At 37.9% G+C, this 20,560-nt stretch overlaps 1 protein-coding gene and 1 long non-coding RNA gene across 4 annotated transcripts in view; one reads left to right on the top strand and one right to left on the bottom strand.

Annotated features, from left to right (window-relative positions):
* Positions 1-460: 460 nt before the first annotated feature.
* On the top strand, positions 461-7,714 carry LOC139139784 (SH3 domain-binding protein 5-like). Its single transcript, XM_070708693.1, has 7 exons — positions 461-627; positions 2,656-2,718; positions 3,698-3,826; positions 5,219-5,383; positions 5,582-5,712; positions 6,144-6,391; positions 6,714-7,714. The coding sequence occupies exons 1-7, from the start codon at positions 562-564 to the stop codon at positions 7,169-7,171; spliced, it is 1,260 nt and encodes a 419-aa protein (XP_070564794.1). The 5' UTR covers positions 461-561; the 3' UTR covers positions 7,172-7,714.
* Positions 7,715-12,864: 5,150 nt separating this feature from the next.
* The window catches only part of LOC139139783 (uncharacterized), a 32,664-nt gene continuing 24,968 nt past the window's right edge, over positions 12,865-20,560 (bottom strand). For all 3 annotated transcript variants that reach the window (XR_011553881.1, XR_011553879.1, XR_011553880.1), the window contains exons 2-3: positions 14,580-14,711; positions 12,865-14,156 (exon numbers count right to left, since the gene is read on the bottom strand). This is a non-coding gene — a long non-coding RNA (uncharacterized lncRNA). The remainder of the gene's footprint in view (positions 14,157-14,579; positions 14,712-20,560) is intronic.

Here is a 20,560-nt window from a genome sequence, read left to right as displayed (position 1 = left end):
GTATATGAACATGTTTCCCATTGGCAAGGAAATTAATCAATGAGACCCGACTACATTTGATTCCGGATATATTCGAAAATCATAAAAATCGATGGTTAGAAACTTTAATCATTCTTGAAATCTATATGTTCGGGTTTCTTTGATCCTACACAATGTCAACAACTATATACTGGCTTGCGAGGAATATCTTTCTCTCTCTACAAATATCAAATTAACTTTATTCTCAGAGTTTATTACGATAAAAAAATTGAGGTGATTTTAAATTAATTATTAGCTATGCGTCACTTGCTTTGTCTTGTATGTTACAATCACATATTTCAATAGTGCAGCTACGTGTGTTTATCGAACAAAACATAGCAATGACGCTTTTCCTGTTTCCTTGTTGACGAGGAACAATATATTCGGCACGCGCTTAGGGAGACCATTACATGATTAGCATAGTCATGGCCTTTGACCCAAACTGAACGACCAGTCGCATTTATAGCCAGCTAGTTGGTACCACGCAGTCAGTAACACGGATACCGTTGGCGGAGGATATCGTTGGGCCTTGTTAACTTCCCAATGACAGACATGGACAACACTCTCCCTAATGGAGAAACCGAAGACAACCTTGATCCAAGGATAAAAGTAAGTTTTATTTCACTTACTAAAAGTTGTTTTTACCGTGACGATAGTTTCGTGGATGTAAAGTTGCCAGTGTAACTAAAGTCACTGCAGTACTCGGTTACAAGCCAGGGATCCGCCCCTAGGCATTTGCCTTCGTTGTAAACAGTGTGATGTCACTTGATAACTTAAAGTGTTCAATACAGTCGACACGGGATAAACAAAATGTATGTTCTTGACGTAGTTTCTCTTAACCCTCAATAGCTCAAAGTCAAAACCCAATTGTCTCTCTTTAAAGCGTTCTCTTTGAAATTGTTCTCTTTAAAACATGTAAAAGACCAAAGTCCGAGATAAGACACTTCGGTATCGTTTAACTTCAATCTCGGCCACTAAAGCTTTATCTATTTACATATGCATATATCATCGAGATAGGCCAGTATACTGTCTAACATTTACTCTCACCCAGTTGCAGACTTATTTTTCCGTATTGTTTCTGTAAATATTCCTTTTGACTTAACGTTCACTGATTCTATGCAAGGTTACCAAATACCATTGGCAGCGACCGAACTTGAACTTTTTGAATTGACGTATACCGGTACTTATACAACTGGTTTCCGTTGTATTTTAAAGTTCGCATACAGAACTGAATTACTGCAGTTTTAAACCACCTCCTCTAGATTCCATGCAACATCAGTGCAGCGTAGTGCACAGAGTGAGTCACCGTTTAGGCGTATCTCAGTGAAATAATATTATGATGATCCGCTTGTTCTACTGGTATGGTAATGGTAATGGCAAATGGCCGTGTCTCTCACTGTTCTTTAATGAACAATATGTCTCGTTTTGCTTTGCGTTGTGAGTCATCTCACTCTTACTTTTGTCCGACAACAACAAAGACAACAATAGTTTGTACCTGAATGGAGAAAAGCCGTCACGAATGAGTCGGTGTAAAGCCATGTAATGGTCACCCAGGCACTGACCAGAAGGTACCATGGTACGGTGTTTGAATATATATGGTGTGTGGAACTGGACGAAAGCAAAGCTCTGGTTTAGTCACAGATAATGAATATGTTACATGTATATGAATTGAATCATGATACTTATATGTGAATCTGTTTCTAATTGACGTTGTAATTTCTGGGAGGTGTTGTAGAAAAGGGAAAAGGGAAAAATGCGATAAGTGGTTATGACAGATGTGCATATCATAGAAAGACTTGAATATCACAGGTCATCTAGCTAGTATCTCTTCACTGTGATTGAGATACTTCCTACGCCGTTGACATAACGGTTGAAACGATAACGAACGCTGTCCTTGCACACTTTGACCGATTACAAATATCTGGGTCACACAGTCGAAAAAGTCGAATTGGAATTTGTTCAGTATATGCTGTACGTCATGTCCGGTTGAACGATTCGGTTATGATAAATGTGCTTCATCGAACGCTCGAACCATTATGTTTCTTCATTTTGGTAAAAAAGAATCGCATGAACGTTTTGCAGTTTATTAATAGCAAATTAATTACGTCACAATTACAGCAGCATATCTACTCGCCACTCAGTGCAGGATTGTTGTTGAGTGTGTTGACCCAGATAGGTGTTAGGCGGTGACACCGTTTACCATTCAAAGATTTCACCACCAACATTTGAAATAGTTGCTACATTTACGATGGTTATTTGAGTTTTGTGGCGCATAACATTGCTGTAAACGTACGTTACGCATGCTCTGTGATGGATACCTACCCCGCACAGTAATCGTGTCCTGATAAAAACGTTTACAGGTGTTATTATGAGATGTTTTACATTACAGAGCGTATAAGTGTATTAATTGGGCTATGATGGGACAGTATACTGTATTGGTATTTCAGAAACAATCTTTCCAGATGTCCAAGTGGACAGTGAGTTCATTGGTAATGCGACAATTCTGTCATTTTTTGGTTCACATGTGGATATCAAATAACAAGCAATTCATAAACGCGTAGTAAGTCATCCTTTGGTTTCCCTGGCGATTTTTTCTATGTCATATAGTATGATGCATTTATGTTCTTTGCCATATAGGCTGAATTGGATCAACTAAACGCCTCCACAGACGAAATTAACAAACTTGAAAATGAACTCGATGTAAGTATATCATCAAACTATTTAGTCATAAATTTAGCTTTGGGTGGCAGTCCGTTTTACGCCTAAGTTCTGCTGATATAGCAAGTGATGGTTATAATTGATGATGATAGACTAGCTCTGCATGCAGGGCTGTAGGTTATAGGTTACGCCGGAGTCCTGCCATGGAACTATACCTGAAAATCCTTGTGACTGTGGATAAAACTATACCGTAATTTGATGGCACAAGTAATATTACGTGCACATCTTGAGACAATATAGTACTTATCGTCGATTTTAGATAATATTTTTCCTATTTCAAGGCCCAGACTCATTTATCAACTGAAGTCCAGTTGAGTCCAGTACTGAGCAAGTTCAGATAGTCCCGTGCACAATCCAAAGTCCGTCTTTGTATCAAGACACAATCGTTTCTTTGCCTCAGTATTTGTATTCATCACGTTCCAAATGTAGACACGATATCTCAGTCAATACCGCTGTAGATAAGTTGTTTGACCGTACCATGGTGACTGATACGGGTAGCTTAGGTGCATCCCCTGACCGTACGTTATGACTTAGTTCATATATGTACCCACATACCCACCTAACGACCTAAATATGTTTGTGGGATTTTCCATTGTATGATCTAGTCTCTCAACTTAGTTTGTTATCATATTGCATTGCCCATGCTGCCAAGGCGATATTACTGTAATGAACATTTTACCTGTACACTGTAACATGAGGACGATCTCGTTGTGAGATAAAAAGATCGAATAAATGCCGAAAAATAGTTTTCAGAACGACAAGGGCGAATCAACTGCACCATCCTACATGGGTTACCGTGACCATCTCAATTCTCCGCCTCTCTCAAGTTTTGAAAATTAACTTGGACAAGAGTTCTACAGCTTTATATTGCAAATATTTGTCTCCGTTTGACGATCATGGCCTTAACCGTCACCGTGATATATAAACTCACTTGACCTTGATTCATCCTTCAACTTTTCAGGAGGCCAGGGCGCAATTTCGACAAACTTCGTCGACATTCACGCAGAAGCTCAATCTTTTTGCTCAGAAAAATAAAAGAACTGTGCGAAAAGCGAGACCTTATTATGAAGCTGTGAAAGAAGCCAGTGAGGTAAGATTTAAACTTGGCCATCGTCATGTACCCTTTTGTCCGCTGCAGCTTTCGTCTGCTGTCTCCACTCATGTCAACATAATAGTATCTGTAGTGTGGCATTTCAAACAGTGTGCAAGTAGTATTCTTCTCATTTTACAACTTGACTGAACGTCACTATCAATATGACAGTGAGTACTAAAATGTGCAATGAAAATAGAGGGTTTTTTTGTCGAGAGAATGGGTGCAACATACCACGTCATTACTTTATTTATGAATATTGCAATAGTTGCTCACACATATTAATATGCGTGTCGTTTGCAGTCCTTCCTTGGCTCAAATTCCTACTTCCGCTTAGAACTTCCTCCTTTTATGTTTCATCTCATAAAATTCAATTAATATGTAATCTTTGTAAATAGAGTGATCTGTGTTACATCGAGTCAAATTCATGACGACAAAACCATGTTGTAACTTGTTAGATACGATTGGGTCGATAAGTGAATTCCCAAGTGACATTTTGTCGATAGCTGTCGATGTCAGCAGTTCTATTCCGCATTTGTTTGTTTGCAAGTCTAAAGTTATACCTGACTCAATACAGTCAAACCCGTAATAACTGCTGATGGTAAGGAATTTGCATAGTACAAATACATATATTGTTGAAACTGCCAAGCATGTGATATGATTGACTGTAAAGTAAGTCCATTGTACTAGTTTCCCTATGAAATGGCGATGAAATAACTAATTATGCCTAATAAACCGTGTAATCGGTAAATAACTGTCATTTCAAACCATTTTTGCATTCCATATCTTCGATATCCTGTACAAGGTTCTATTATCTGGGCTTATAACTCAAAATGCCCACATATGCATTTTTCTCGAACCGGTCTAAAGATTTTATACTTCCGCTTTGTGATGAAATTTATGAAACAAGCAAAATAACATCAAGTTACTTCGCACGAGCTGTGAATTATTCCGACATCCGGAACACTGAATAAATTGAAAGTTTGGTAAATTATCATACATAATATGATATTGCCGATTGGTGTCTGCTCAATGTTTTCCAAATATTCACTGGCAATCTCGGAGTTACCCTTCCATGCCTGACTGTCTGGTAACGTACAATAGCTACCTCTATAGAGGGGTTGGCCTCTGGCCGCATATTGTATCATACTCTAAATTTGTTGTTAACAATTAAGATGTCTAAATCCTATCACCGAAATCAGAAAAAAAATGAAGTTTTGACAAAGCTGTCATCGTTTCGAGTTATTTTATTATTAAACATTTTGTTAGACATCACAAACTTGTTGAAGCTTAACTTTTGGTACTGGTTGATGACCGTCAATGATAATTTCTCGGCCAGAAGTCAGACTCGAATCATCCTCTCAAAGTGTCAAACTGTGGTCCATTTTCCAGGCACAAATTGAAGCTCAGCAAGCAGCACGGAAGTTTCAGCAAGCTGTTGGAGTACATAAAGCCGCCAAGGAAACGATTCAGCTTGCCGAAGAACGACTTCTCAGTGATGCAGAGAAATGTTTTGATACTGCATGGCAGGAGATGCTGAACCATGCTACAACCAAGGTAATTCAATGATTATATGTGGATTTCAAGCACCACTTCTTGGACAGGTTAGCTGCGAAGAAATCAAAAACAAACAAAAGTCAAACTGCCTTCCTCCGCTGCACTGCAGTCTTAAACAGTAAAACTATGGATCCATAATCCCTGTCGTCTCAGAAGCAACGTTTTGACATTTTTGCACGCAATTTATTTCTCAATCAGGTAATGGAAGCAGAGAGAGAGAAATCTAGGAGTGAGATAGAACATAGGCTAAAGTCGGAAAAGTTCTCCGAAGCGTGTGACAAGGTCAATCTACTTTCGAAGAAACTGAAAAGGACAATATCTAAGTCCAAGTAAGTTATGTGTTTTAGATGCAGGTAATGTCAAGTATCTGTGTTCAAGATTCAAAAACAGCTAGTGAAGTGTATTTCTTGTAAAATTTACGTCGTACGATGGGAAATTCAGTATGACTATCGGAACATTATGACAGGTTCGAACTGTGAGAGCAATTTCATTTCATCTCCAGTCCCTATGGAAGTTCAACCGACTGGGCAACATCAGAACACATATGTGATATCATAGAAATACCTCGACACGCCTGTGTCAGCAAGGTTTAACATCAGACAACTACCATAAGCCTGAGGTTTAACGTTGAAATTTTTGTAAACTTAATTTGTACTGAGTTGTCAGATACAGAGACGAAATATCGTTGAGATTTCTATGTGAAAATCATTGGTAAAGTGTACGCCACGGTATTTACATATAAATTTCAATTTATTTGCAGGCCATACTTTGAACTGAGGGCAGAATGTTCATTGAAACTGCAACAACAGAAACAGAACGTCGTGGATCTACAAAAAGCCGTCATCAATGCCAAAAAGAAGTATGCAAATTCACTGAAACTTCTTGAACAAATCTCAGACGAAATCCATCACAGCAGGGAATTCAAGCTACCTGACGGACCACGAGGTGTTGGTGTCGGCGCAGAAAGTGATGAATCTAGCCTGGAAATTAATTTTGACATCGGATCAAGTACGTAACCACAATTGTGTGACCAGATCAAGTGAACGATACGTAATTCAAATCAAATCGTCACCATAATAAAAATATTGTCTTCAATTAAAAAAGTGCGCTTTACGATGCGGTGAGATGGTTTATGCTACAGCTTTTCATGCCTAACTTGTAGTGTAAATATTTTGAATTTTGTACTGCCTCTAAAGATTTCATCTCCAGCTTCATGATGTGCACTCTCATCGCAATAACTCTCATCTCGATTAAGGAAGTGGTGAAATACTCCGTACATTTTATCCTTTAGGATTTCATAACCTATGTTTCACTATTATATCTACTGTAGGTTGTGGTACGAATGACGATGATGTCGAATCCGAGCAATTTGACGATGTGGATGACGTCAGTTCAACTGGCGACGACCTCGATGTTTTCGCTGCCAGTGCTACAGAAACGATGGAAAATATGAATATTCATGATGACACGGCTGAGGAAGACGTCGCTCCAAGGAGAGGTCGCTGTACCCTAGAAAGGCACGTATCAGGACGGTCAGAATCTGACTTAAATTTTTGTGAAGATTACTATTTGGATAGAGCGAAACACCAATCAGACAGGAGCATAGTAGATGACTTGCCAGTCGATAGCGAAGATGATGATATTGACCACGTCAAATCCAGTGCCTTGAACATTCCCAGAGCTAAGGTTAAAATATCTGCCGAAGGACTGAGCATTACACCTACATGTGATAGCTATCTTACAGATAAAGAAGACATATTGAACGCCTGTCCGGAAACGGCAATTTAATATCAGTATAAATTGTTTGTCCAAATCAACTTCAAGCTAACCTAATAGTTTCAGATACTCAAATATTTTAGTCTTTCTGATTATGCATAAATCTGGTTATTAATGCAAAGTGTTGAAAGACTGTAATTCTTACCAAAAAGTACAGTAGCATGAAAATGCCGCACAACCTCTACATAAAATGATGTATATATTTTGATCCAATGTTCTTGTTCTGCGGCTGCGCAACATGGATGGAGACAGAAGTCGCTGTGTAATGATTGCCGCCACGCTGACAAACAGATAACGCATGATGCACAGGCACCTTTTCCATACATACTCTTCAAGGCACTGCATATACTGCTTGCATAACAAGTTTATAAATATTATACTCACGATATTTTCGGCATTTTGCTTCTACAAATCTCAAACAACATTAAGATCGAAACGTTCATTTCCCTATATATATATATTTGTACACATATAAATATTATGAACATATCCAGCCAAATAAACATTCACATTTGTAAATCGTGATTTCTTATGTAAGTTATATGCATTATATATATATATATATATATATATATATATATATATATATATATATATATATATATATATATATATATATATATATATATATATTATATATATATATACATATATAATCGCTGCCAATAAAATCTAAAACTTGACTTAGAAACTTTCATTATCCTTGCAATTTATTTTTGCCAACTTGTAACCTCGTACTAAAACTTTTACCAGCATTATTTTACCTTTATAGATATTTGTTTTGCTTTGTTAAAATTCTTGAATGTTTACATTTTGTCATGATTGTATTTGTTTACAACGAGTTGTGTAATTTTAGTTCAAATCTCTCTATATGTCTTCCTCCTCAACAAAGCGATTGCATGGACAGTGTTCCATGAATCTTTTAATCTAAATAAATAAACCATGATTGTCATATAAAGATGTTCCGATTTTGTACATTGTTTTCTAACCTATACACAACACAGACCTGCCTTATCGTTCGCATTAGCATGAAAACGGTTTCTCTGTATAACTGTGTGGTCTCAGAGTTGATTGACAGTTGACTGATCAATCGTCATCATTTGGTCGTGTGTTGGTCTCCCGCAACATGGGGTTTGCAGTTGGCGGAGACCCATACACGATCCATTCTTCCAGTCTATCATCATCATAGCCGATGGAAAACAACTTTAGTCGTGTACAACTGATAAATAACATAACAATAAGAATAATCGTTTGATATGCCACACAGCTACCAAGTGTCAGGGATCCAGTAAGTGAATAACTGTGCAGATAGCAATGTGAATGTATGATTTTAACGCACGCATAGTTTTATGAACCATTCGCCAAACACACTCCGAGGTGAATCGTTTGTGAAAGTCAACTATTTGACTTTCTTGTTTACCTTTTCAAAAGCAAAACGGTTTTTCTTTACTTACATCTGATAAAACTTATAATTTATATTTTTCCGACAAATGTTATCAGCAATTCTGTCCAGAGTTGACCCTAACCATTGATTCGATGACTGATTACATTACCATTAGCTAACTATAGTTTTTACAACATCTGCAGCCAAATGCGTTCCCTAGAGTTTCACCGACACTTCTCATTTTCTATTCTTCTATGGTGCACACCAACATCTGGTCGGTTGACTTCATCACGTACAAAGAAACTCCGATTTTTGTCCCAATTTTTGTTATTCCGGGCCTGAAACCATGTAGGCTTACGTGTTCCTAATTACGATTGGTTATAGTTAAACTTTGCCACAAACTGTACATGTCGCTCTTCATCTCTGCGTCATCGTCGATTGTGTCGAGATTTGAAAACAGACGCGGATTAGAGATTATGGAAATGTATTCATAAATAATTTACAGATGTCGAGTTCCCCTGTCACACCAATTCGCAATAAATTATTCTATTGTTAAAAAGTTCACGACATCAATAGCGTCGATCATCAGGCGAATTGAACGTTTGTTGGTTCATGTGTCGTTTTGTTGTAGCAAAGTATTGAGATGGCTGTCGGTCAGTACATCCTTTAACCTGTTCACCCCTACGCCCTGTGAACAGGTCCACATTCACCTTTGATAACAATGGGCTTGGCAGAAACCATAGTGGTGAAAGGGTTAAGTCTGAACAGTAATTCTTTCAGTGCAAGATCACTTTTACGTAAGATATCGCCATCTCAGTTCAACTTTCACACTTTGTTTCATTACTTCAGTAATGTTGTTTTCTTTGTTTGTTTTTTTGTTTATTTTTTGCGTGTCTTACACAAGACATGTAAGACTGTCTTTTATAGTGATGTCTGATATCTATTGGCAGCATATGAAACAAATTCTTTGGGCACAGCTTTCAAGATTTCCCGTTGAATTACATGAAAAGTTTGTAACGTCTGTGTTTTTCTAGTGCTCTCCTTGTAGTTTACTTTGTTTTATATCGGTTTTACTTTTCAAAAAAAGTAATCTGAACTCTGTCCTTTCAAAACGTTCGCAATTTTACTGTCTTGCCACTGATTACCATTTTGTTTTGCCTGTGTTTTTATTTGTTGGTCATTTTTGTAGTTAAAAGGTTTTACATGTATGAGTAACAGTAGGTTAGAGTGCTTGTCATGGACCTGTAACTGTATAGTTCCCAAATATCATAATTATTGATTGTCTTGTTTTCGTAATCAACTCACAACTATGTGCTCTAGTGCTCTGCATAGTTATTCCCAGTTAGACTCTACATGGTCCCTGTTAAGGGACCGTGATCTTTAAAGCATTTTGTTTCGGTTATTTCGTCGTGACGAGGGATGCTGCGGTTATGTCATCAGCACAGTCCCTCTTTCAGGATAACTGAGCCTTTGAGCTTGCCAGTCAGTCTTGTGGCCCTGATTGGCCAATCAAAATGTCTCACATCACTGGGTCTGGCACTTTTAATTTTAGTCCGGAATTTTGCATCTTCAATAAAATAAATAGTAAAATACGCGTATTGTTCGATACCACCGTGATGAAATTTTGTAATGACTTTCAGACTCGTATTTAAAGTTTCAGGAACTTACTCAGGTGCTGGATGGACATGCATTTGTAAATTGGTCACGTGCATCAAGTAGCCAGCTTGCCAGGTGTAGCTGCACAGATTTGGGTATGTTAGCATAACTATGATCAGTGTGATACTGTTCGCAAATAGATCCACAGTTAAAAGAACTCTTTATGGTTGTTATCCGTTATGGTCTGTATAAAACTGACACATACAATGTTACGTCAAATTTGCCGCATTCATCAACTGCTGTCAGCAATTTATAAAACCATTAAAATCTGAAAGAATGTCGTTCATTTCAGAAATACAATAAAGTTCAGAAAACCACTTGCCTCTGAAGAATCGTTTATCATGTAATAGGGGAAATCAGAACAATCGTAGTGGGCGCTGTGTACCAAGCTCTCTCCAGGCTTGTGAATACATTTCGGAAACTCTCGTAATCTTCAGTGGATAATTGGTAAGATGAAAATCCAAGAACTCGGTCGAGTCTAAGACAAAACCAAAATCTCAAGGGTCGCACTATTTATATGTGTGGCTTTAGTACTAGATGGAGTAAAAAACAATGACATCAACTATTCTTTAATCATTAAGGTAGTCTGTGTGGTACCTCCATGAGCTAACAAAGTGACGCTATGTCACACTAAATCTGAACCAGAGCTCAAGCTGGCATAGATGGATTTGTACGATATAATATATCGCCACTAATCAAGATAACTTCGTTTATACAACTTTTTTGTCTTGTGCCTATCGTTCGAACCATGTTGCTTACTTTCCATATTTGACATTTACCAGGCAAGTCTCTCAATTAATTATGCATTCCATTTATCCGGACTCTTTTACACAAATGAAGTATCCGGGATAACTGGCAGTCAGCACTCTTTTAGACAAAGAAACTGTCCGCTGTTGGTAAACCCGAACAAAAGAGGTGTTCGCTGCCTGTTGATTAGACTTGGTTCAAGTCTGTGATTCGTGAATGTTTGAGTGGAGTGAACGCGATGATTTGTATTTTGCTTTCATGTGAAACGCGATGAGTAGGGTGAACGCGATGAGTGGGGTGAACGCCGTACAGGGGAGTTTCTCCCGGAATTCACTACTGCGCAGACTCAAAGGTAACTTGATCAATGCTAGGGAAACCTGGCCTGGGCAGTTAAATTCCAAATAGGTATGTATGAAATAGGAGAGACACAAAAGAAACTATTCCAAATGATGTTAGTTTTTTTAAAATTCACCGACTTGAACCAAGTGTACCTGTTGACCAATACAATGGAGAAAATGAAAATGAAATTAGCACCTGGAGTTGACTGATACGAGAACTGACACCAAAGATACAAAAAGTCACAAGTTATCCTAGGGGTATGGGTACGCCTTGCAGATGTATCGAAATACCTGTACTAGATCCAATTAAGCCAAACGAAGTTTGAGAAAGGCTGGAGAATTGGGGTATAATGAAAAGCACAGCGAGAGACAGAGGCCTACATTGCCATTTCGTTACCATTCCGCTCTGCGCCAACGTACTCCATGGACGTGACAACATATACTTTCTTCTCAGGCATATGTACACACGTCTATAGAGCGCGTAAGCGCAGAGCGGAATATTTTAGAAAACAGGCGATTGTGCATTACATTGCACAAAAGGTATTGCTCTACCCCACCGGTGGAATAGAGTAATTACGTTTACTCTACCCCACCATATTAGAATTAAACCGTAAAAAATGATATCTCACAAGGATATTCTTGTCAGATTATGTCGGGTTACTCACAACGAATTGCACATGACAATCTCTTCAACAGTATGGCCATCCCTAATCTTGTAAGAAGCGCTCACGTTGATTTGACCAAGAACTGAGTTAAGACTTTATCGATTCATTTCAGCAAGCATGCATCTCCGGCCATAACTTGGCACTTTGGCGACGCTGGCTGATGAGCCGAGTTCAGAAGAAGCACAATAGCACACTGTAAAACACTGGACAGAGACAGTCACTCCAGGTTGACATCGATCATTGTCCTGTTTGTTCCAGAAGAATGGTCTGCCCACAGGAGACCCAGATATCTTGTTGTTGTTGCTGTTGTTGTTGTTTGCATCGTTGTTGTTGTTGTTGCTGTTGTTGTTGTTTGCATCGTTGTTGATGTTTATATTAGTCGTGATGTCGTTGACCAATAAAATTCAACGAACATAACTTGGTTTGGTAGATAAACTAGGTCAGTCCAACTATGAACATAACTATTGTTTTGTTTTTGTTGTTTCGAAAAGATGACATAAGGAACACAATAAGGACACTATCATTATTTGACCCAATTATGGTCCCGGACCGTGCCCCAATGCAACTCTTTCCCAACGTGTGCTCTCTTTTCCTGCAGTACGAGAGCACAGTCCCCTGTGGTCTATTTCACTCTGCGTCTGTGCGCCCCATAGACGTGTGTACATATGCATGAGAAAAAGTCATATGTACACACGTCTACGGGGCGCATATATAGACGCAGAGCGGAATAGACCACAGGTGACTGTGTAAGAGAGTGTACTCGGTACGTATGATTGGAGACAATTGATTGGGTCAGAGAAGTTCAGTTTTTTGGAAATGTCGTCCAAAACTCGCCAAATTCGAGGTATAAATTCGTTATAGTACGAGTACTTGGAGACCGCTATTTCTCGTTAACTGCCTCGTACTATAACTACCATACCATCTGTCGATTATCATACAGTAAAAACAAATTGCCGGTGCGTGTCGATAATTGAAAACATCCGAACAATCCAAGACAATAAACATCCCAGAGGTTGCAGGGAATGGAAGTTCTGTACAGGAAAAATAATGTGTATTCCTAGTTATATGATATTATTTGTTGAAAGGGCTTTGCAAAGAGAATATAAGACAGCTTGAGATATTTTGATATATTTTTTGAAAAAGCTGGGTATATTACCATCGGTGAGATACCGTGGTCTAGTTGAAAAGGTAGTATGAAGAAACGAAACACAATTGAACATGTACTGACTCCCAGTGTCATTGAACCGATGTCAAGTCTGGTCAAAGACAAAACACTTTCTACCTACTTGCCACACCATACTCGAACCTTTATTTACCAGTAAAACTCGGCGTATGCATGAATCTGGACACGACATGTTTCATGAAAGATTTATATGGTGGGACATGCATCTATTATTGAAGGCAAATGCCATGAAATGCCATTGGCAAAAATGTAAACATTCATCTGTTATTAAATTGTGACGACGATTAAGCGATACAATGAAAATTAACAGCTGACATAGACATTTCATTCAGCATTCTTTATATAACTATGGCAGTTTTATCAAGCGATAAAGTACTTTTCATTTATCTTTTCCCTTGGAGCATAGGAGCAATTACTTCAACCGTTTAAACTGTAGTTGTAAAACTAACGTTTCTCCAGGCACGGTTTGTTTAATTTGCATAGGATCCCACTGACGGCAACAGCGATATACTCCCACATCACTGAATACTATTAAAAGGATCAGTCAATACTTTTAAATTGCTAGTTGACCCTCTGTTTCCGACCAAGAATTTTTATGAAGGGAGCAACTTCGTCAAAAAAATCTCCAGCGTACAAAAAGGCTGACGTGGGTCGGACCATGTAAACATTAAGTCATTCACACTGTAAGGCGGAGAATTCTTACAATAGGAAATGTCACTTTTCAACCAGTTTATCCCGAGCTTGGTCCTTTCACACAAGAAGACAAGTCCAAAGCAATGGTGTCTCTCTGACTTTTCACAGATGTTAATATTTCCTTGACTGTGGTAGTGCGTTGTCGATTGCCCTCACCAGACTTGAGTATTTAATTCCGTACATGGACATGGCGTCTCGCAGTGACCAATATCCGTAAACACCAGTAAGTCGCAGTTTCGCTAGTAGACGATCCCTGCGTATCTTCTCTGTTGCGCCATCGGTAATATGCATTACATCCTCGGATGATAACATCCGTTTTTCGCTCAAATATCTGATAAAAGAACACGATTCTTGTAAAAATCAGAAACATAATGAACTGAACAAATTCCTCTGAAGTATAGTTAGGCCTAAATACACTCACATCAACAAACTACTCGTACATATAGCGTAGATTTCTCCATTTTGATTTCATAGTTGGTTATTTGTCGAAAATGACTCTGCAAATTTACGGCAAAGAAGCAGGTGTCGGGAAAATGTCACGATAATGTGATATCTGTATCTCAGATTTGAACTGAATTTTGGAAAAGTCTTTCTGAATGGCTCCTTGACAAACTCTGTCATTTCCTCATCTTTGGGTTCGTCCACTAACATTTCACGAATTTCGTTGTGTATTAGAGCTGCCCATGGTCACCATCGAAAAGTTGATTCACACGTTTTGGTTTTTTTTTTCAAGAGGTCAAAGATTTGAACATACCTGATGACGTCATGTACTTCCAGTTTCTGTGAAAGTTGGTGATCCAGAATTAGTAGCGATGCGGCGTTAAACGCAGCTGAGTCCGACATTCCGCCTACGCACTCCATTACGGTCAAACTCTCTCCAGGGAAACTGAAAAAAAAAACAACCCAGAAGTAACTGTTTAACACTTCGGTGACGCCTTTGAAAAAGAGTTTTTACGGATCAGCAACCATTCAAACTACACAAAAACTACACAACAGCATTTCGGAACTATGATTTTCCGATTGGATGGAGCCTTTTGAAGATGGTATCAGATCTTTTGTGAGCCAAACAGAAGGGACTCCGTGAGCGAGCACACAATCCCCGTCTCAATACCTAAAAGCTGTAGGTATTGCTTTCAGTACAGTGTTAAAGACGTTGCCTATATTACAGGTACTTTTCGTGTTTCTGATGTGCGAGGGAGCTGTAGCAGTGAAAATACTGTAGCTATAGAAACAAGGGTTAGTAGTACATGAAATGTGGACAGATGACAATCTTTAATGGTTTGTATAAGCATCATGATGTTAACGATAATCTTAGAAAATCTCCAGATTGTGGGTATTTAAGTCTAACCTAGCAGCTTCCTTCTTTTTTTATGTAAAATTCTATTGTTTTGACGGTGTTTGTTCTGAAATGAAAATAAATCCGAACTTCTTATGCGACAAGATACCTATTCCTTCCACGTAAAATTCTCCGCTATGTGAACAGATAATTACACGTAGAGGGATGTCCCACCATAGCCTTCATGGACTTTGCAGCCTTTGACCAATCGTCAGATCTCTGAGCAGAGGCTATCGTCAATGGGCATGAAGTCTTGTTAGTGTTGAAACAGTCTGCCTTATATTCCCACCTTCGGGTCAAGGTCTAGGTCTTTATTAGTATGTACAGTTGGAATTCTGGCGCAGTCCAACTTTATGCCACTATTTTACTGTTTTAAGCCACTCAACACCGTTTCAGTTCGTTCATTTCAGACCTTAAAATAGAAAAATAAGGCTTCGGTTTGCATAGCATTTTCCCGTCGTTTATCAAGGATATACTGAAAAACGAGTCCGCTGATGATTGTAACTTGTGGATAATCTATGCGACTCCAGAGGTACTTTGAAAAAGTAGTAAATGGTCGAACTATCAATCGGGGTTTTTAAAGAGTAAAGGTGACAATCGGACGGAATTGCGGAATCTATTCGTGTTTGATATTGAGTTCCGGGCAACTTCTTAGACGTAGACTACTAATACACAAAAAACACCAAAACAATGAGGCGATAAAAAGTAGTTCACATTACATCATTAGCACACAGTGATCGCCACTTTCAGTTGAAGAGATCTAGAAGTTTGTGAGCTTCTATCTTTTTCACGTGATAATCGGTCAACAATCAGTTGTGCCAATTAATATCTTAAAGCCTTTATTTCGCGAAGCTAATCTTTTCGACGTTTTCTTGTGATTTTTGTGCAATTCAACTAGCCGAGTTGAGATTATTTCATTTATACATAACTGTGCCCATGTAAAGCGCTAGTCCGATTCGTGCGTGGACACTCATTCCACACTATTGTCGATGGTAGGAGAAAGTGTTTCAACCATCCACCGATGTGATGCTACATTGGCATTATACCGCTATGTTTGTGTGCACTGCCGTCAGGCAGACACATTAAACTCTCGGTACAACGTGCAACCACGGAAGCACAGGCGAGAACTGAACCTCCTTTGTGTATCAGACATTCAATCTTGTGTTTACGATTTTCTCTTCGTGTGACCATAGTCCCTCGACCTGTAAGGACTGTTACATGTATCAAACAAGGCATTGACTGTAAAAAGTGAAATGATACGTTTAGGGTGATCTGTGAGAGCCGTCGAACAATGACTTGAATGGGTGGAAAATGTCCATTTTGTCAACGCTGTAATTTCAATTGAGAGGTGACGAACGGGAGGAACAACAGTTTTGTCAGCAATAATAATAAGTTTATTTCTATTAGTAATATGGGCCTCCAGCCATTTGTTTATGTTCACAGAATATAGTGCCATTCATTGAAAACATTTGTGATATACAACATATTTTCTTGTTTTCTGGGAATCACACATTGTCTCTAGTTTTAAAGGCGTGAAAAATTCTTTGGAGGGTACTTTTCTCTCAATTTTTCCCATGCCGTACAGATAAAAAGTAAGTGATATTCGTCTTCTATTCCTTGACAACATAATTTAAAAAACTATATTCTTTATCAATTCCTCTGTGTCGTCCAGTTTCTATTTCCAATGAATGACTAGAGCATCGGAATCTAGCCAGTGCTCTACGATATTTATATAAATCAATACATGAAAGATACATTTCTAAATTATTATTATTATTATTATTAAAAATTCTTGAAAAACGCACTACACATACGTCACAGTGCGCTGTACAGAACACACAAAAGAAAAATTACTAAATTAAGCTCCGTTTTAAAATTCCTGTAGTAACTGATTTTCTCATTTAGGCCTACACTAACTTCAGACAACCATTCTTGCCTTTTTTACATCTCTCACCCTTATAAGAAATTCTGCAAAAACGTATATATATGTTACCAACTCCTTCGTTTAGCCAGGCATGACCAAAACATAAAAGTATATAACACGGACAAATTACATCATACAAGATTTTAGCATCACTGTTTTGTCAACAATGATCTGGCAAAGCAGAGCTACCACAGCCCTCGCTTGAAATATGGAACTCATTTCCACTCTTACTAAGTATATTTCAATGGCTAAATTATGCACATTGATGTTGGTGAAAAAGAAATCCAACTCATTACCAACCAAGAATCTAAAGTTTAACGCTAAATCACCAAGAACAATCGATTTAGGCCTACAGTCTAAAATTATACAATTGCGTGTTTCTTTAGAAATATAATAATCATCAGAGTTATCTCCTGCACAGGTTGGTTAGTTTGCATAATTTAAGAACAAATGAGTTTCGATAATAATTATTGCAACCGTAGAGGCTTAGTATCGTCAAGGTAATTAGCGGATGCTTATTAAAACATGGTAACTGTTGCCCGAAGATTTCCACCGTAATATGGCTGGCTACATCTCTTGTTCGTCTTTTATTGTAGACACACGACACGCATTTCATTTTTTTCTTGAATTTTAGGGGGTATGTTTTAGGAGTTCTGCTTTACTTTTCCAATGTTCCTTTATCAAGACGATGCCATGGGATAAACACAAACCATAGATTGCATTAACAGAAGATTTTGAACTTAATTTTGATATTTGTAAATTTTCTGGCCGCTTTGCCAAACGTTACACTTGACCACAAAGCTCTGCCCTTTTTTCAACAAGAATGAGAAACGTAAGCATATGCATCGAAATTCAATTGCAGGTTTTCTCTCCTCCCACTAATATGACACTCGCTTTGGAAAGATCATGTATTTTTAAAACGTTATTTGGAGGAGGTCATCGGGTCTGGGCCTGTGCGACTTTCCTTTTCACCAATGAGACTTTATTGTTTACAAACACTTTATTTCATGTGTGATATTCCAGATCATGTCAACATAGCTGCAACATTAAATTAAAGTGAGTTTTACCTTGTACATTACTGACCTGTTTTAACTTTCATAAATTGCTATACTGCTGACAATATGCTGTCTGCTAGATCACATAAGAGTGTGCATCAATTTCACCTAACCTTTCCTGTACATCTATACCAACAGATTACACCCAATTAATATCTTTGCATAAATTATCTTTATTATAATTAGCACCTATATACTTGCTTATGGCTATAGAACACAATGCATTGTCTGTTGGAATGAAAGAAAGAGTATGCACCCATTTCACTTGCACTGTCTTATACATCCATACTAACAAACTGCACTTGTCCTATTTTTTAATTAATTTCTTTGCATAAATTAAATCATTTGAATTTCACCCTAACATATTAATTCACTTCTCACGGTATTCTAAGGTTAAGCTATTGCCTGACAAAACTTTGCTATATCTGTGCATTTTTGTGTGTTTTAATTATTGACTTTTAGGCTGTAATAAGTTTCTTGATAAACCATAATATTGCTATCTGTACAATTCTTAGCAAAACTATAAATGAAGGTAATATTACAGTTTGCGGTCATACACAAAATAATTTGTCGTAACTGGATGACTTCCCTGACCCGACAGAAAAACTAGATACAATTACCATATTTGTATTAAAGGGACATCAACTGTACCTTTGGGCCAATCATGTATGTTTTGTTCTGTGTATCGACTGCAGCTTCTTGTTCTACTCCCCACAGCATGCTTGAATAACAAAATTCTGTTTGGCAACGTAAATATCGTAATCATTGTTATTGATAAGAAATGAATTCTAGTCTGGACTTGAATTCAATTTTAATCAATAGCAAAAAAGCAAAATCACCAAAAAAAAAAGTAAAAACGTTATAGCTTAAAATTGACAACCAAACACATATTTCAACTCAATCAGAGACAGTTTTTTATTGAGTCTTGTATTGAGTCCCCCCTTTAAGTCCCCAATTCCTTCAAGTACCCCAACATACTCTTGATATTTTAATGTCATCCCCCGTCAATTCTGCTGCCCCCTCTGGGTGTGTTTGTGAGAGCAGCCTTAAAAAGCATCAGTGTGTGTTGTACATGCGCGATAGGACAGCTTACAGTTTTGTTTGCTTACGATCATGACTACATAGTAAGTAGAGAACCATTTGATTTCTGGGGGGGGGTATGGAGGAAGAGGGTATGGGAGCAAATTTTTTTTTCCTGTCAGAGTGACAGCAATTTTTTTTTCTACTGTCAGACCTGCATCAATTTTTTTTTTCCAAATGGAGTAGCAGTGCAAATTTTTTTTATTGGTCATCAAGTTTGTAATGTGTTGTATATAAGGGAGCCGTCATTATTGACGGCCTGAAACTCCGAAATTTCGAGTGACCCTCCCCCCTTCACCAACCATGATGAATTTGAGTAACCTCCCTCTCTAACTCTGAAATTTTGACCATTCCCCACTTAGAAAAGTTAAATACCAATACATGTAATTACAGCAACAGTAAAGACCTTTCAAATGTTGATGTACCCTGCTAGACTATCATCAGTTATCACATGATGGTTCAAAAAAAGGTGAAACACATCAAAATGAAATTCAAAGTCACAATAAAATAAAAATATAAAAGATCACGCAGTATCTAACCATATAGTATATTGTTTAATTTGGATGGATATTATGACAGGGTTTTCACTAGGATATCTGACGGGGCAGAATTTGAAAGTACAGGGGGAGAACATGAGAGAGGCTTAGGGGGAAGTGTCACAGGGGCTTCCCCTATCTTACATGGAATTTTTTAAGATATTGATGTGTGCAATGGTGCAGTCTGGTGCAATCTGAGAGTTTTTTTAATTTGTTTACTAAGTGAAACTATTAGAATACCCCAAGGGGGGGAGAGACACGAGAGGGGGGTTCCCCCTCTCGTATTGGAAATTTTGAGAAATTGATGTGTTTAATGGTGCAATCTGAGAGGAGTTTCAGTTTATTTTGCACTCGGTAAAACTGTTTGAAAATGACATTGAACACTGATATTTTTTACATTTTTTGCATGATCAGTTTTTGAGTCACAATATTCAACAACCAAACAATGACAATACAATTTGTGAAAAACAGTTCTGTTTGCCAGAGACTGAAGACAAATGAATATACAGGAACGGAAAATCTGTGACCTTCTTGTGTCATTTCTCCAGCTGCCAGCTTCTAATGAAAAGCCTGAATATGGTATGTTTGCGATCCAGTGTTTGTGGTCAGAAAAACAAGGCTCACACATTGTATTTCATCATATTTGTTGTTCCTCAATTTTTCATTGTCAAGGTACATCTTTCTAACAAATTCATATTGAGAAAATAATATTGGTTTTAACACTAGTTTATTGACTCCTGTCTTGTGTTTTAAATTTTCACAATTTACAGAAGTCAAATAGTCCCCTTTAGATAGTGCCTATGC

This window comes from Ptychodera flava, chromosome 9 (genome assembly GCF_041260155.1).
Source record: "Ptychodera flava strain L36383 chromosome 9, AS_Pfla_20210202, whole genome shotgun sequence".
Lineage (NCBI taxonomy): Eukaryota > Metazoa > Hemichordata > Enteropneusta > Ptychoderidae > Ptychodera > Ptychodera flava.
Note: the sequence above shows the minus strand (reverse complement) of the source record. Positions and strands in the feature narration are given on the sequence as shown.

What these genes read in the sequence shown, in the direction of transcription:
- LOC139139784 (XM_070708693.1), top strand. Translation starts at nt 562, where the DNA reads ATGACAGACATGGACAACACTCTCCCTAATGGAGAAACCGAAGACAAC. An exon ending in ACCTTGATCCAAGGATAAAA is followed by an intron (nt 628 to 2,655) that starts GTAAGTTTTATT and finishes TTTGCCATATAG; the next exon opens with GCTGAATTGGATCAACTAAA. An exon ending in TAATTTTGACATCGGATCAA is followed by an intron (nt 6,392 to 6,713) that starts GTACGTAACCAC and finishes TATCTACTGTAG; the next exon opens with GTTGTGGTACGAATGACGAT.